This window comes from Ursus americanus, chromosome 36, assembly GCF_024610735.1.
Source record: "Ursus americanus isolate L20-20 chromosome 36, mUrsAme1.1.p, whole genome shotgun sequence".
Lineage (NCBI taxonomy): Eukaryota > Metazoa > Chordata > Mammalia > Carnivora > Ursidae > Ursus > Ursus americanus.
The window spans coordinates 18,690,976-18,707,316 of record NC_142162.1 but is presented as its reverse complement, the minus strand read 5'-3'; the positions used below and the strand labels follow the sequence as shown (position 1 = coordinate 18,707,316).

At 39.7% G+C, this 16,341-nt stretch overlaps 1 protein-coding gene across 2 annotated transcripts in view; it reads right to left on the bottom strand.

Moving 5' to 3' along the window:
• Positions 1–16,341, bottom strand: part of FMN1 (formin 1) — a 403,510-nt gene that overhangs the window by 271,876 nt on the left and 115,293 nt on the right. For both annotated transcript variants that reach the window (XM_087859297.1, XM_045815793.2), the window contains one exon: positions 15,991–16,108. In XM_087859297.1, coding sequence (XP_087715423.1) covers positions 15,991–16,108 — 118 coding nt within the window. The remainder of the gene's footprint in view (positions 1–15,990; positions 16,109–16,341) is intronic.

Sequence of the window (16,341 nt, the reverse complement as noted above, 5' to 3'; positions counted from 1 at the left end):
TTATAAATACATAATATAGTGTACATACATAATGCATATATATATATACATATATATTCCTCAGAGCATAGAATGTTGTTGTACTCATTTGTGTACATTTCACCTCTCTGCCACCCTACTCTGTCGCCTACCTTTGCCCCTCCACCAAAAAAGGAAAAAAAAAAAAAAGAACTGTGAGTTGATTGAGTGCAAGGATCTTGTCTTATTCGTCTTTGTATTCTAAGCACCTATCACACCAGTACATAGCAGATGCTCAGCAAACATTTGCTAAATGAATACATTACTATTTGTAATTATGCGATTAATAATACCAATGAATTCAACACTAATAATGTGCTAGATGTTACTAAAGAGGAGTTAGATAAAATCTAAGAGCATCAGTAACTCTGATGTCACAGCCATTTACTTGTACCTTCTAAGATTACAACGCAAGATAGAATATGTGTTCTAACTAAGTCAAGAGAAATCCCCTAGGAGTCATCCTAGCCATGCCATGTAGCTCAACACACAATAGCAGCTTTTTTCAAGTTCCTTTCTACTTATCTTGATTGGTGTACACTGAAGAAGAAATCTTAACATTTAGGAAAGGATAACATCAGAATAAAACAGGGCGCAGATCATCTGAAAACCATCTGGCTGTTATTTCTATTGTAACAAATCTAGAGCTTTGCTGCAGTCACCATATACTTCGCCACTTAAGATGTAGGAAATATGTCCATAGTCCCTTTAGTTTTCCTTACCAGGAAGTCACAGAATTTGGCTAAGACTTTTCCTTATTTAAAACAACCAGAAAATCAGGGGCGCCTGGGTGGCTCAGCCATTAAGCGTCTGCCTTCAGCTCAGGTCATGATCCCAGGGTCCTGGGATCAAGCCCCGCATCAGGCTCCCTGCTCAGCGGGAAGCCTGCTTCCCCCTCTCACACTTCTCCCGTTTGTGTTCCCTCTCTCACTGGCTGTCTCTCTCTGTCAAATAAATAAAATCTTAACAAAAACAACAACAACAAAAAAAAACCAAAAACAGAAAATCAGCAAACCAAATTCAGTATTTCATCGAAGAAATAGGACTATCCCAAGAATATTGAAATAGTTCCACACTAACAAATCTAAAATGTAATCACTAAATAATCAGAATAAAGAAAATCACATGAATCACATTTGCGAAATGGTCATTTCAATAAATTCAAATGGTCATTTCAACAAATATACCCCTGAATTTAATATAGCAAATTCAAATCACTTTTGTGATATTAACACTTAGAAACCCCAGTCTATAAAGAATGTTCCTTAACTCGATAAAGGTTATTGACCAAAAATCTGCAACATAATGCTTAACAGTAAACATTAGAAGGAAGCCTATAAACTCAGGAATAATACAACATCTACTATTTACTACTTTTCCAGCTTTGTTTTGGAGGTCGTAGGCAGTAGAAAAGGACTAGAAAAAAGATAGGTAACAACTTGTGTTTTATTTTCTCCTGTTAAAAACTTGATCGAAGATGAGCAGGGGATTTCAGTGGACATTTCCCCAAAGAAGATACACAAGTGACTAGCTGGCACAGGAAGACTCTGATCGTTAGAGAAATGCAGATCAAAACCACAATGAGATACTGCTTCACACGGATCAGAGGGGCTACTGCTGAAAAACAAGCAAAAAACCCAGACAATAGCAAGTGCTGGCAAGAATGTGGGGAAACCAGAACCCCTGTGTACTGTTGGAAGGAATGTAGAGCAATGTAACAACTGTGGAAAACAGTGTGGAGGTTCCGCAAAAAATAACAGAATTACCACGTGATCCAGCAACCCCACTTCTGGGTATACACTCAAAAGAACTGAAACCAGGATCTCAAGGAGATATTTGTACACCCATGTTCATAGCAGCATTATTCACAACAGCCAAAAAGTAGAAGCACCCCCAAGTGCCCATCAATGGATGAATGATCAACACGATGCAGGGTGTGTGTGTGTGTGTGTTTATATATATGTATACACACACACACACACACGCGTATATATGTATACACACATATGTACACACACATATATGTATATATGTACACACACATATGTATATATGTATACACATGTGTATATATGTACACACATATATGTATATATGTATACATATATGTATATATGTATATACACATGTATGTATATATGTATATATGTACACACATATATGTATATATGTATACACACATATGTATATATGTATACACACACACACACACACACACCCCTACACAATGGAATATTAGCCCTAAAAAGGAAACGCTGATACATGTTACAACATATAGGAATTTGAGGACATTTTGCTCAGTAAAATAAGCTCGTCACAAAAGACAAGTACTCTATGGTTGCACTTACATCAGGATACTCAGAGTTGTCAAATTCATACAAACGGAAATAGGATGGTGGCTCCCAAAGTCTGAGGGAAGGAGGGAAATGGGGAGTCGTGTCGTGGGTATAGTTTCAGTTTTGCAAGATGAAAAAGTTCTGGAAATCCACTGTACCACATGAGTATACTTAACACTGCTGAACTGTACTTAGAAATGTTTGACCCTATTCATCTATTATGTAAACCATTATATGCTACATATACAAAGTGTGAATAAATGCTTTTAAATGAATAAAATGATGAAAAGTTTTTAATGGCTAAGATGGTAAATTTTATGTTACGTATATTTTACAATTAAAAAAACACAAATTGTCATGATTTGTCTACAAAAAAAAAAAAACCAAGGCTCTCATCTGAAAAACCAGTAGATCCAGGACAAGTATAAAGTTAGAATTAGAAACATGGAAATCACTTTGTTATACCAACAAAACCAATTTTAAAACATAATGAGAAATGCATCCCATTTATTATCAAATATGCACAAGCTATAAGAAAACTGTACAACTTCACTGAAGAACATAACAGAAATCCTGAACAGGATCAAGAGATACCGTATGTTCCTGGATAGGAAGACTCAGTATTATCACGCCCCCTAATATTCATCTATACTTCAATATAATTAAACATAATAATGTAATATAAAATTCCAATGGGATCATTTGATCTTTTTTTTTTTTTAAAGATTTTATTTATTTGACAGAGAGAGAGGCAGCCAGTGAGAGAGGGAACACAAGCAGGGGGAGTGGGAGAGGAAGAAGCAGGCTCCCAGCAGAGGAGCCTGATGTGGGGCTCGATCCCAGAACGCCGGGATCACGCCCTGAGCCGAAGGCAGACGCTTAACGACTGCGCCACCCAGGCGCCCCAAGGGATCATTTGATCTTGAGAAACTGAGTTTCCAGTTCACATACAAGAGTATATGTACACAACTACCCAAACGAAATTTAGATGGAAAAAAAGAATTGAGTTGATTTGAATTGCCAGACAATTAAATAACTTTAAAACTACACCAACTGCAAAGACACAAAAACTGGTACAAGGCCTAGACAAACATAACAACAACAAATACTAAAGGGTCTAGAAATAGGCTGGTATACAGAAAGGAATTTATATATGTGAGAGTGGGCACTTCACATGTGCAGAACAATCACTATTTATTAAATGGTATTGGAGCAAGCAATTATCAATCTGGAAAAAACAAAACTAAGAGCAGCTTATATTTTGGTTCTACAGTGTGCCAGTCACTGTGCTAAGGTCTTTAAATGCATTAGTTCATTGGGGCGCCTGGGGGGCTCAGTCGGTGCAGCACCTTCCTTCGGCTCAGGTCTTGATCTCAGGGTCCTGGATGGAGCCCTGCATCAGGCTCCCTGCTTGGTGCTGAGTCTCCTCCCTCTCCCTCTACCTCCATGATCTCTCTCCCTCTCACTCTCTCAAATAAATAAAATCTTTTTCAAAAACACAACAAAACCACCTTTCTCTAAATGCGTTAGTTCACTGACTACTAAAACAACTTTAAAAAAAAAGAAAACACACACACACACACACAAACAAGGACACTAGACAAAAATAGGTAATTAGCTTGCCCAGTTTGCCCAGTAAAGGTAATTAACTTGCTTCAGTAGTTGCTGAAGCCTCAAATTCAACCCCATGACACTAGATCCCACAGCTCAAGCTTCCTAATCATTACAGCACATGGCCAGGCTGGACACACCCTTATCTCTACCCCACACAAAAACAAATTCTAGATTGAAAAAAAAAAATCTCGACATATATGTGTGTTAGCTAACGTATACATATTGTTACAGCTTAGATTAAGGAAATCTTCCTTAAAACCATCACCAACAACAAATCCAGACCACATAAAACATAAAATTTCCATATAACGAAAGACGACAAAAGGCAGACAATGTGGCAAGCTGGAGACTATGACTGCAATACATACAACAGTCAAGAGAGTCATTCCTTCAATATACGAAAAGCTCCTTCAAATCAGTAAGAATAAAGACTAATGACCTGGTTTACAAAAGGGAAAAGAAGAGCAGAAAGGAAGTCACAAAAGATAAAAAGATGTCCAACTATTCTAGTATCAGAGAAATACAAATTAAAAACAATGCTATGCATTTTTAACATCAGGTTGGCAAAAATTAAATGAATATTGGTGAAGTGGGAATAATGGACATTCTTGTTTTAGTTTAGTATTAATTGATTCAATATTTTAAGAGGGCAATTGCATCCTATCTGCCAGTGGCTGAAAGGGGCAAGGACTGACACAGCAAATCTACTTCTATCCTATCAAAGTACTTACAAGTATGCACAACATAGGTGCAGACGATGCTTTCATGAAATTGTCGTACAACAGTGAAAGATTCTAAGTACTAAAAAGATCAATAAGAGAATAATACAATAAGTTACAGTTACTATTTTATTGACTACTCTGCAGCCATTAAAAAATGAAGTAGAATGAAAATGTTCTGTATCATGGAAAGATCTCCTAATTTTTCCAAAATAAAAACAGCCATGTGGTAGCAAGTTTGCAAGAGAGAAAGTTGAATACAAGGTCAATGAGAGATAGAGAGGAGAGAGATTCTAACAAAAAAGTCAGAAAACGGAATTTTAAAAACATATGCTCAACTGCATCAAAAATTGGAGAATACTTAGAATAAACTTAAGTTTAAAGGACATTGTGTAAAACGTCTACAAATAAAACTATAACACTGAGAGAAATTAGAGAGCACTGTATTCAAGTAAGTATTTCATTATGTAAAGATATATTTATGGAATTAAAAACTCAGTATTCTAAAGATGTCAGTGTCATCACAATCATGTCAAATTTGATAAAAATTCTAAAACACATATTGGAAATACAAAGAGCTGAGAATGACCAAAGTAAGAGGACACACTAGCTGATCGTGACTTACTACAAATTTATAGTCATTAACACAGTGTTCGACTGTTACAGGTTAGATAAGTTTAGAGAACGGTGGAACAGAATAAAGAGTTGGTGTGGTTGGGGGAAGGTGGATTTTTCAGGAAAAACTTTGAGATAATTTGGGTATGGAAAAAACAAACCTGACTCCCCCCCTTCAACGCATACACAAAAATTAATGCCCAGAATATTGTAGGTCTAAATGACAAATGAGGAGCACTAATGCCTAAGGTAACTTAAGAGAATATTTTCGTGACAGAGTTAGGGAAAGATTACTAAGGTGACTCAAAACCCCTAACAATAAGGACAAGACTGTACTAAAACTGAGAATCTGTATTCATCAAAAGGCTCCAGTAAGAGAGAGAAAAGATAACCCACAAAGTGGAAGAAAACACTTCCAACACAATTAACCAAAGGACTCATATGCAGCATATGAAAAGAACTTCTTTACAACATAATAAAAGATAGACAACTTATTAAAGTTGGATATGTGACTTGGACAGTGCACTTGAATACCCAATGGGCCAAAAAGCATATCGAAGAATGCTTGATCAGGAAACACAAATTCAAACCAGAATGGCTCAAATTAGAAAGAACCACCACACCAAATGTTGGCAGTGTACGTCAGAACTGTGACGTACTGGTGGCTGGAGTATAAATAGCTACCACCATGAAAACAAATATAAGAAAGTAATATTGGAAAGCTTTAAAAATGAAGAATCCGATCAAAAAGGAAAATTACTGAGAATAAGGTGATGTAATTGTAGAACAGGACCCCTGGTGAGTCAGTAAGTAAGGCTACATGTAAATACCGCTTCGAGAGCGATTGAGGATAGCATTTGGTTAAAGAGTATTTTTTTTCCTTTAAAGAGTATTTTTTAAATCAATTTATAAAGGAATAATAAAATGCTCAACTCTAAGTGGACAGTTTGGTTAGTTTTGACAAATGAATCCCAGGGTTCAACCTCACCATCAGATATGTCCCCCCAAAATGTTCCCTCACATCCCCGTATAGTCAGTTCCTCTAGCCACAGACAACCGCTGACCTGGTTTTTGGGACGACTGGTTAATTTTGCTTACTCTAGTAAATCTGACGAATGGAAATGTACAGTACGAACTCTGTGTGTCTGGCTACTTTTGCTCAGCAAAAGGGTTTTGAGGTGAATCCATGCTGTTCAGTGTGTCAGGGGTTATTGCTGAGAAGTGTCCTATCACCTACTGTACATACTACAGTTTGTCTATCCTTTCACCTGAGGATGGACATTTGTATTTGTTCCACGGCCGTTATGAATAAAGCTGCTGCATTTTTATAAGTAAAAAAAAGTTACCATCACTTTGGAAAACTGCTGGTATCATCTACGGATGTTAAATTCAGACATACCCTGCGACTAACAGTTCCACTCCCGAGTATATACCTAAGAGAAATTGTTCCTATGTGCACCAAAAGACATGCACAAGAAAGTTTACGGCAACATATTCAGAAGCAGTCCAAACCTGGGGACAACACCAATGTCCATCATCGTTAGAATGAAGAAATTAGGATATGTCCATACAATGAAATACTATAGGGCACTGAAAATAACTGAATTATAGGAACACACAACAACATGCCTGGCTCTCCCAAGTGTAATGTTGAAGGAAAGAAGCCAGACGCAAAATGAGTCCGTTTAGATGAAGGTCAAAAGCAGGTGACACTGATCTATTGTGTTAGGAGTCAGGATTGTGGTTTCTTCTGCAGAAGGGTTAGCTGTGGTTACTGGAAGGCGACAAGATGGGGGCTTCTGGGAGGTACCTCATGTACTATTTCCTGATTTGCATGTTCACTCTGTTACCACTCAGAGCTATCCACTTGAAATTTGAGATTTCCATATGTACCTTGTGCATCAATAAAAACTGGCTTTAAGAGAGTCAATATATAAAGTCCAGTGGCATGATGATCTCCATTTATCTGTACAATAGTTGTTTACAATTAGTATCACTGTCCTCCCTTTAATACATGAGGACAGCCACTCTGGTCACGGCTACTGCAAGACAGAGCCCAGCTACACGCTCAAGTCCGTGTGATGTGCAAACTCATGAAACCTGCAGCAAAGGTTTAATTCCAGACTTAGGTTATGTCCTCAAGCTTTCCCTGCTCAACTTCTGTCGGAGACAGTTCACTTTTCTCATTGTATGTTCTCACTCTTTCACCCAGTGTCTCCCTTTATCTGGAGGGAAAGGCTCAAGAGTTTAGACCCTGAAACCTTGTGTTTAGTTATTTCTCAGGAAGACAGTCATTTGTTCTTTCTGTAGAACAGGAAAAATTTTATGCTTTGCAGCTGCTTTCTCTGAAGGAGTGAGGGCCCTGTCTTCGTTGTGCTGGTTGATGGCTTTGAGCTCACTAACGGGGGACAAGGGGAAGGAACCAAAAGGGGCTGCAGATGGAAATGTGTGGTGGCAAGCTGGAGGAAAGGATGCTGGGCAGGGCTTGGAGTGGCTGCTTGGTGGAGGGGCCCGAGAAAGAACACTTGGCAGCTGCGAACAGACAGAGATTTGAGAAAGAGGAGAAAAATGGAGCCACCTGGATAGTTTCAAAGGACGAAGAAAAATACCGGCAGGAGGGATGTGTGAAGATGTGGCATAGGGTATGGTACAAACTTCATTCTCATCTTCCCAAAAGAAGCTTCAAGGTAGATTTCAATGCTTGTTTTATGTTCTCTATGACACAATAAAACTACTGATATATACAACCATTAAAATAAAAATGTGTATTCAAGCATCTCCTAAAATCAAATACATGTACACGTGTACTTTTAGCACATAAACTGTGGCCCAACGATGAGTTCCACTTGAACTTTCCAAGAATATGCAAACCAAAGCACTTTTTCTTTTTTTTAAGCAGCATTTTTATTTGCTTTCAATAGCTTCTGTGAGCCTTGGCAGCATTAAAAATACCACGAAAACTCCCCTTTTTAAGTGTTTAGGAGTCAAAAAGGCAACATGAAATGGCCTAGTCAATTTTTGTGGCTATGAGCTGGTATGGGACACCTATAGTCTCCTTTATTATTCAGACTGACTCACTCAGGTCCCATCTTTTTTTTTTTTTTTTGTAAATAACCATCATAATTCTTAAGTGCTCCTGGTCCCCATGTGCTTCTCTTGCTCGATCTTTAAATGTCAGTACATTGGCAGGAGAAAAAAAAATCCGTCACTCTCCAGCCCCTCCCTGACTTGAAGCCCCCATTCCTCTCTTCGCATTGTAATTCCAGCTCTTATTAATTATGTGTATCTTTCAGGAAGTCACAATGTCTCTGGCTCTCCTTATATACAATGAACTAAATGATTTCTAAAATGTTTGCAGCTGTCAGTTTTTAATATCGTAAAATTTCAGGTTCTATATTTTAATCTCTTGCTTCTACTCCCGCTGAGTCAAAGAACTTTACTAATACTTCCTGGAACACAACATGAAATTCCTGAGTCACTGGTCCACATTTTGGGATTCCCTCTGCTTCGTATCAAGCTTTAGCTCTCATTTGTGTTGGAAGAGTCCATCTCCCTCCCCACGGCTCCCAGTTACGCAGCGAGTAGAAGCCTAACACACATTCCAATCACGTCTCATTTCCCAGCACACCCTATTTCTACGGCCACAAAATACAAGACTTTCCTGCTTTTTAGTCTGTACGGCTTCCAATTTTCTGGACTATCACCATAACTCCATGCAAGTGAAGTGATGGTGACATGTCACAAAGGCCTATAAAATACACAATGAACAACCTCTTGTCTAGACTGTGAAAGAAGACACTTGGGATCATTTATCTAGATACAGGACATTAAAGGAAAATCTATTCACAGCTAATACAGCCTGTTCGCTATGAATGGAGAAGTTCTTTAAAGTACAGTAGGCCAATAAAATTTTCAAAGATATTTATAGCTCTCCCTTGCTGGTGAGGCAAGGATGTCTGACTCACCAGGAAGGGTAGCGAACAGCTCTATCCTTTATAACCAAGGGAACCCAAATTAGAAACAAACCAGAAAGGAGGAAGATCTTTATTAAGTTGAGGGATGGGTTACTTCCCTGTGTGAGCCAAAATATTCTGAAGAGGGATGTTCCTGAGTTACTCTACGCTTCTGAGTGGTGTGAGTAAGCCCCAAGAAAAGCCACAGGCGGCGACAGCTTGCTCACTCAATCCCCATGATGCCGTGCCAGGCTGGTTCTCTTCTCCACAAGAGCCGTGGTGCTCAGCAGGGCGGCGCACAGGCCACCCCCGGCCCCAGGCTGGGTCTGAGCTGCAGCCAGCGGAGGGAAGAGACATTCCAGATGCACGTTGGAAGAGAAACCAAAAAAGCATAGTTCGTTTTGTTTCAGAAAAAATAAGTGCTTTTCTTCTGTGTATCTTCTCCTTCCAGGGGTAATGAAGTCACTGCCAGCTTCCCAGACAGTAGCATTTTAATGTAAAACTCACAAACATTAACTTCATTTCCTCTCGGGATGCTGAGGCACACACCGTGGTAATATATTTTACATTTCTTAATAAATATCAAATATTTCAGGTCCTCCTTCTTAATATAAAATAAAAGATGAGCAGGAAAGGAAGCCCAGCTCAGGGGTGAGCTTCTGCATCAAGGGTTCAGCTAAACCTGGGGAGGAGGGGAGAGGGAAGGGACAAGGAGGAGGGAAAAAGTCTGAGGATGGTTGTGGGGTAGGGGGAGGAGAGACACGAAATGTATGCAAAATTAACTGCAAGTGTCTTCTTCCATAGCTTTGCATCTTTGTTAGATTTTTAAAGGAGCCTCAGAATATTCAGAATCACTAACCAGAGTGAAACAGAGGTAAGGTTCCCCTGGTATCAGCCAGTTGGTCAGTCCAAAATGTGGCCTTCAATCAGTCCAGCCCTGGCCTCAGAGCTGGTGTTACTTAAGCCACTAGATTCTTAGGAATGCATCGGACTTTCAGGAAAAAGGAATCATGAGATACAAATTTGTATCATGTTGTTTTTTTAAAAAATAATATGCCTAGGAATATATTTAGAAAAAATTCAGGCAATATTTTTTACTGAGTCAAAAAAGAAAATCTGAATTGTTTTAGAAGATATGTTCTTGAATAGAAATACTAAGCATTTTCAAGACCTCAGTTGTCATTTCTACCTTCACATTAATTGATAAATTAGTGTGATTCCAGTAAAAATCCAAAATGGATCCTTTTCAAAGCAAGGCAAACTAAGGTTTTCTGGAAGAATAGGCAAGCCAAAAACATTTTCTTTTAAATTGCATAAAAACTTGAACAGATCCTGAGATGTATTTTAATGCTGAAATAATTAAGACGCCCATACAAAATTCCGACACAAAGAAAACAGACAGCCCTCAAGAGTTCCAAACTCAGCAGAGAGTAGCTATGCTAGAAGCCTGCTGTAAAATTAGCACCTGGGCCGGGGTGGGGGGGGGGGGAGTGGTCTTAGATTTCTACCTCAAGCTATGTACCAAAATCAATTTTTGATACAAAATGGAAGGCAAGAAGGAAAAGTTAGAAAAATCACTTAAGCAATTTGAAAATACAGGTGATCTGAGTAGGAGAGGTCTTCTTGAGCCAAAAAAGGAAAGTTACACATTAAAATGAAAATAGATTTGACTATACACAAATATTTAAAATGTTTTCACACTGGACAAGTAAAATTAAAAGCAAATGATAAAGAAACTTTTTTCCCCTTGTTTTGGAAGTACTGTGTTCAGGGAGCCTGGGTGGCTCAGTTGGTTAAGCGTCTGCCTTCTGCTCAGGTCATGATCCCAGGGTCCTGGGATTGAACTCTTGAGCTCCCCCACCATGGGGCTCCCTGCTCAGTGGGGAGTCTGAGTCTCCCTTTCCTCCCTACCCTTACTTGAGATCTCTCTCTCTCAAATAAATGAATAAAAATCTTAAAAAAAAAAAGCACTGTTTTCATAGTGAATATATTTATGTAAAAAATTAACTTTGGCAATTAATATACATTGAAAACATCAAGGCGTATACCCTTTCATTTAGAGATTCTACCACAGGAAATTTATCCTCATTAAACATTTATGAACAAAGACATTTACAGAATTGTTGTTTCTATTTTTATATTACTTTTAATACCTTGAAAAACTAAATCTTGATAAATATAATCATGGTAAACGTGGTCAATAAAAAATAGTCACATTTTCAAGTGTGAAAAGCAGCCTATACAAGCTAATCAAAAAAATTTTGAGTATTCAGTTCACACAGGCCTTTCCTAATTCAAAATGTTGGCAATGGTTTCCCTATGAAAGAGAATTATAGAAAGTTTCTTTTGTTTTGTGATATTTCTGGTTATTTCTAAAATTCGCTATTTTATTTTGTAATGTAGGGAAACATTTAAAACTCAGAGAAAATTTTCTGAGATCACTAAGTAAAGTCTCTACATTAAGGTGAAGAAAGTAGTCACACAACAAGGCTCTGAAGGATGGCCATTATATTTTCTATGACACAATCACCCCACAGGATAAAAAACAGGACTTTTTCTTCATGCCACTGTATTAGAAGCCTGTGTGGTCAGGTGTGGTGGAGGTAAACGTGCGCCAATTCTCCATGCAGACTGAGAGATTTCGGAACCTCTCCCGCCTGGAGTCTGCTGGGAGGGTAATTGTGCTGCATATCCTCTATTTGCTGCTCCAGGTCCACACTTCCCCTTTTGGGGTGCCCTATTCTGGAACCTGTTGTCCTAAAGAAACGGCATAAAACGGCTCCCAGTCCTCGGACTTTGGATTTGGCCAATGGGAATGAAGGTGGGCGACAAGAAAAGAAGAGAGTCAGGCTCTTTATTTCCCGTCTCCTTTCCTGTCAGATCACTGTGGATCGGCTGCATCCCTCTACTGAGGGCCACAGCTCCTGCTGGGCAGCCCTCACTATACACCAGCCTCCCTCTGAAATTCTGGGTTTCCCCAGTGGCTTCTCCTACCCTTGCTCCTCAAGTCTAGGGCTTTAGAAGCTTCTCACCATTAGCAGCGCCAGATGCTGCCCCAGCTCTTAGTGCTTTTCCTAAACGCTGCTCACACCTTTGTGAAGAGTTTCTAATAAACTCTCAATTAAATCATCCCGTTTTGAGTTGGTCACCTGATTCTTGACAGAACCCTGGTTGATATATCAATATATGTAATTACAAAAAAAATAATAATAAGGCTAAGTGCATTTATCCTTCACAAACCAAAAAGAAAACAAAAGTGACAATATGGCTTAGATCAATTTTTTCATGTTTCAGATAAAAATAAGCTCAACCCTGTGTTAATGCTATGATTCAATGATTCTATGATCCCAAGTTCCTTGTGCTTTACAGTTTGTTTTAAGACTTTGGTCAAGTTAGTAACCCTTACATCACCTCACCCTGCACAGAACAGCATATTAGAAGAGAAATAGCAGAGAGAGAACACTGGTTATCTATTTCTCATGAGACAAATTGCTTTGTTCACATCAAACATAAGGGTAGACATTTTTCTTAGGTAACTCCTTGTACGTTTCACAACACACCTTTTCACTTTGCTGTGACTGAGTTTTACTTTGCCCCAAGCTTCAAAAGCTAATCAAGTTTACTACATCCAGATGTTTCCGGTCTTGCAGCACAGTAAAGTATTAACCATCTAAAGATATGAGGAGCTTACTGAAAGAGATTCCACCTAAAAAAAACCAACAAGATCATCCTACAAGGTTGTTTCAGGAGCCAATTCCTATACCCAAAGAAGGAAAGACAATTCTGAGAAGAATTTGCGGTCTGCCAATTGGATTGTCCCAATCCCATTTCGCAGGACTGGGGCGGAGGGTGGGGGGGAAGTGAGGGGTAGTGCTCTTTTCACTCCAAATTATTGTGAGGCATCCCAAACACAAAGCAGAACTGCATAGATAATAGCGTAAGAAAGCACAGCACAAGAGATGGGAGAAAGCAATGCACTCTCATTTGAGAAGAGAAGTTCAGGCTCAGTGAATTAACACTGGGGCCCCTCACTGAGTAGAAGAGCTCAACTCCAGCACCAGCAATAAGTCCCCTGCTCGATGGTTCTGATGGGAGCTGGTGATTCGCTTAGCTGGCACATCACCAAAGTTCCAAGAGCTCATATATTGGCAGTGGAAGTACCCTTGATAGTGAGTGCAGTGTGATCAGAATGGCATTGGAACCTCTGGTGGGTCAAAGGCTTTACCCGCCAAGGGAGGTAGTTACAGTGTCAGAAGCTACAGATGATGCTGATGGCTTTGAAAGTGGCAGAGAGAGCCTCCTTAGCAGTGGGCACCAGCGACAGCAGTCAGCTACCCTCATATGACTAAGAGGACTCTGGAAGCCATAGTTTAAACGGATAGGTTCTCTGATACCAGCTTTCTTTTTATCCTGGAACAAAAGGTCAGTTTATAGTGTTAGGTGATTTCTTAAGCCCTCAGGAAAAAAAATCATTGAATGATAAACTGTGTATAAAGGAAAATCCAAGCAGTGCCAAGTCTGAAGTGGTTGAGGGCAGCACAAAGACAATGTGGGACTCATGATGACAAACATGATCTCGTTCCCTGCTCTGCCAAGGACTGGGCTTCAATGTTGATAGCACAGATTCCAATAACACGCTTGAAATAGGAATGCTAGATCCTTGTATACCCCAAGAAAAATAAAGAGCACTGAAGATATAAAAGCATAAGACTTCAAACACCTTGAAATATCTTGAATCTAATTTCACTGTTTCTGTGCTCTCTGCAGAGTGGCAAATTTTGTATGTCTGCCTAAAGGCAGGGAAACCAATGGAAATACCACAAAATGCTTTAAATAATAAACCAACAGTTTTCTCAACAACAGTTGAAGAAAATCACAAGGAAAGTGTTAACTTCCTCAACATTAGCAATAAATGACACGGCAACCCTATGTTGGTATCAAGTAATGGAGGTAAAAATAAATTTACTGCAAGCACAGGGGTATCTTATTTGGTACCCACCAAAAGGATATCAGCAGAGTAAGGAGGTCCTAGAAGGCTCTCAGGAAGCTGAGTACCAGCCCTGGGAGCACCGTAAGGAAGCACTGCCACCATGAGAACTGGGTGGGAACTTGGACATCTTCTTTAGACCACAGCCAGCTCTCTACGTCACTGTGCTATCACAGCTCATCCAGCAGCACTATCATCATCTCTCCTGCCCTCCCCCATCTCATCCAAGACCTTAGTAAACTCTGAGAATACAGATCATGACAAGCAAAGACTGGGAAAGCCACCGATGAGGTCAACTACGGTGTTCCTCTGAGCTTCTGGAAAGGGACTAAGGAATCTCTGTAGAGGTATAAATGCTCCCAAAATATTACTTGAAATGGATGGAAAAACCATTTATGACATTGCGTTAACCGTCTCTACTCAGCAAATGCTCATCATTACAAGGAAGACTGCCGTGATCTACTTGTAGGAACAGGACTTAGATCACCAATATAAACTAGGAATAAGAAACGCACAGTATTCTGGTTTTTCATTAAAGTAAACTTCAGTACTTTTAATTGTTCGAACTGTGCCAGATCATGAGAAAGAATTTGGTAGGTGGTTCAATGATTGTAACCACAAGCACTTCAATTTTGGAAAAATCGACTGTAGGTAAGAAGACTGGAACAGCTAGATGTTTTTTTCCACTGAGGCCAAGGTACTTTTCATTCTAGAAGTCAAGCACTGCAGAAAAAAGATGCTATGAAGTAGATGATGTCCTGGGATAGTCAGAAGTTTGCAATTACGTAGATGGAGGTTAAAACCCATCAGGTTGTAGAACTGAAGATTCATTTGCCAACTCAAAATGCATCTGTGTTCTCAATCGCTATAGTAACTTATGATACTGCAGAAAAGCCACATATTACTAAATCACCCCAAATTTGATCCATTTATGTCTGTTAGTGAATAGGAACGGAAAGCATTTTTCTCTAAACAGACAGACTGATCTTCATACACACACATACCCTAAGACAACCAGAAAAAGATGAGCCTGCAAAGGTGATCTTCAAATACCAGGGAGAAGACAAAGAGGTTTCCCCAGAGATGCACAAACACATACATTTACTTAAGATACACCATCCTCTAACTCTTGTTTTTTCTTTTATTTCGTGGGAACCTTTCAGTTAGAGTAAAAATATCTAAATACCCATTCCATTTTAATATATTCAAGCAAAGCTCCTGGGAAGGTTTCCAGAGAGTTAGATTGCTTTAAAATTGGCCATGCGTTAAATAAAGCTTTGTCTCATGAAAGGGACAGAGTAACTGATACGGTCTCTGTACCTTCACTCCACACAAGGTTCCTGTGCTCGAAAGCATTCGCAAAGACAAACAACGAATCAGACCGCAGCCCTGTAGACTCACGGGCCGCCTCTTCGAGCAGTCCTGCCAGCTCACAACAGCAGGAGGGCCCACCACCTGCTTCCTGAGGAATGCGTAATCTACCTGCTCCGTTAGTTCCCCAAAGGTTCTCCCACTTTCCACACGGGCCGCCCTTCATTCATTCCGTGGCCTTCACCTTTCATCTCAAAGAGATGCATTAATGATAACTGTGCAAAGCTTCCCTCGAACCGCACAACCCAGAAGAAAAGCCTCCAGCCTTACATTTTGCAGGGAAACAAAGGCTCAGATTCTGGGAGGACTGAACTAGCACTAAAAGCCATGGCAGCCGAGGATTCATTCCACGGGTACCTGGCTACTTTTCACATTACCTGCTTCGGTGTACTTCAATCCCACTTTCTCTTCTGTGTCTTTTGTCTTCGGGGGTGGCCAGACAGCTTGGAGTCTGCCTGGAGTCCTATCGTCCTGCTCGGTGGGGCTGTGGTCAGGCTGTTGGAAAAGTGGGTAAAGAAAAGAATACGTTACATGAAATGTGGCCAGAGCGAATTAACTCCTGAAAACATGCTACTTCTAACTCCAGAATTAATTGTGATGGCCAAGTGCACATTGCTCTCATTCACTGTAATTGAAACATCTCACTACCGAGTGACCCTTTTCCAGAAAGGTAAAGTCATCAGTAAGGGGGGAAAAACAACAACAACAAACCCCTCAAGGCCAAGTAT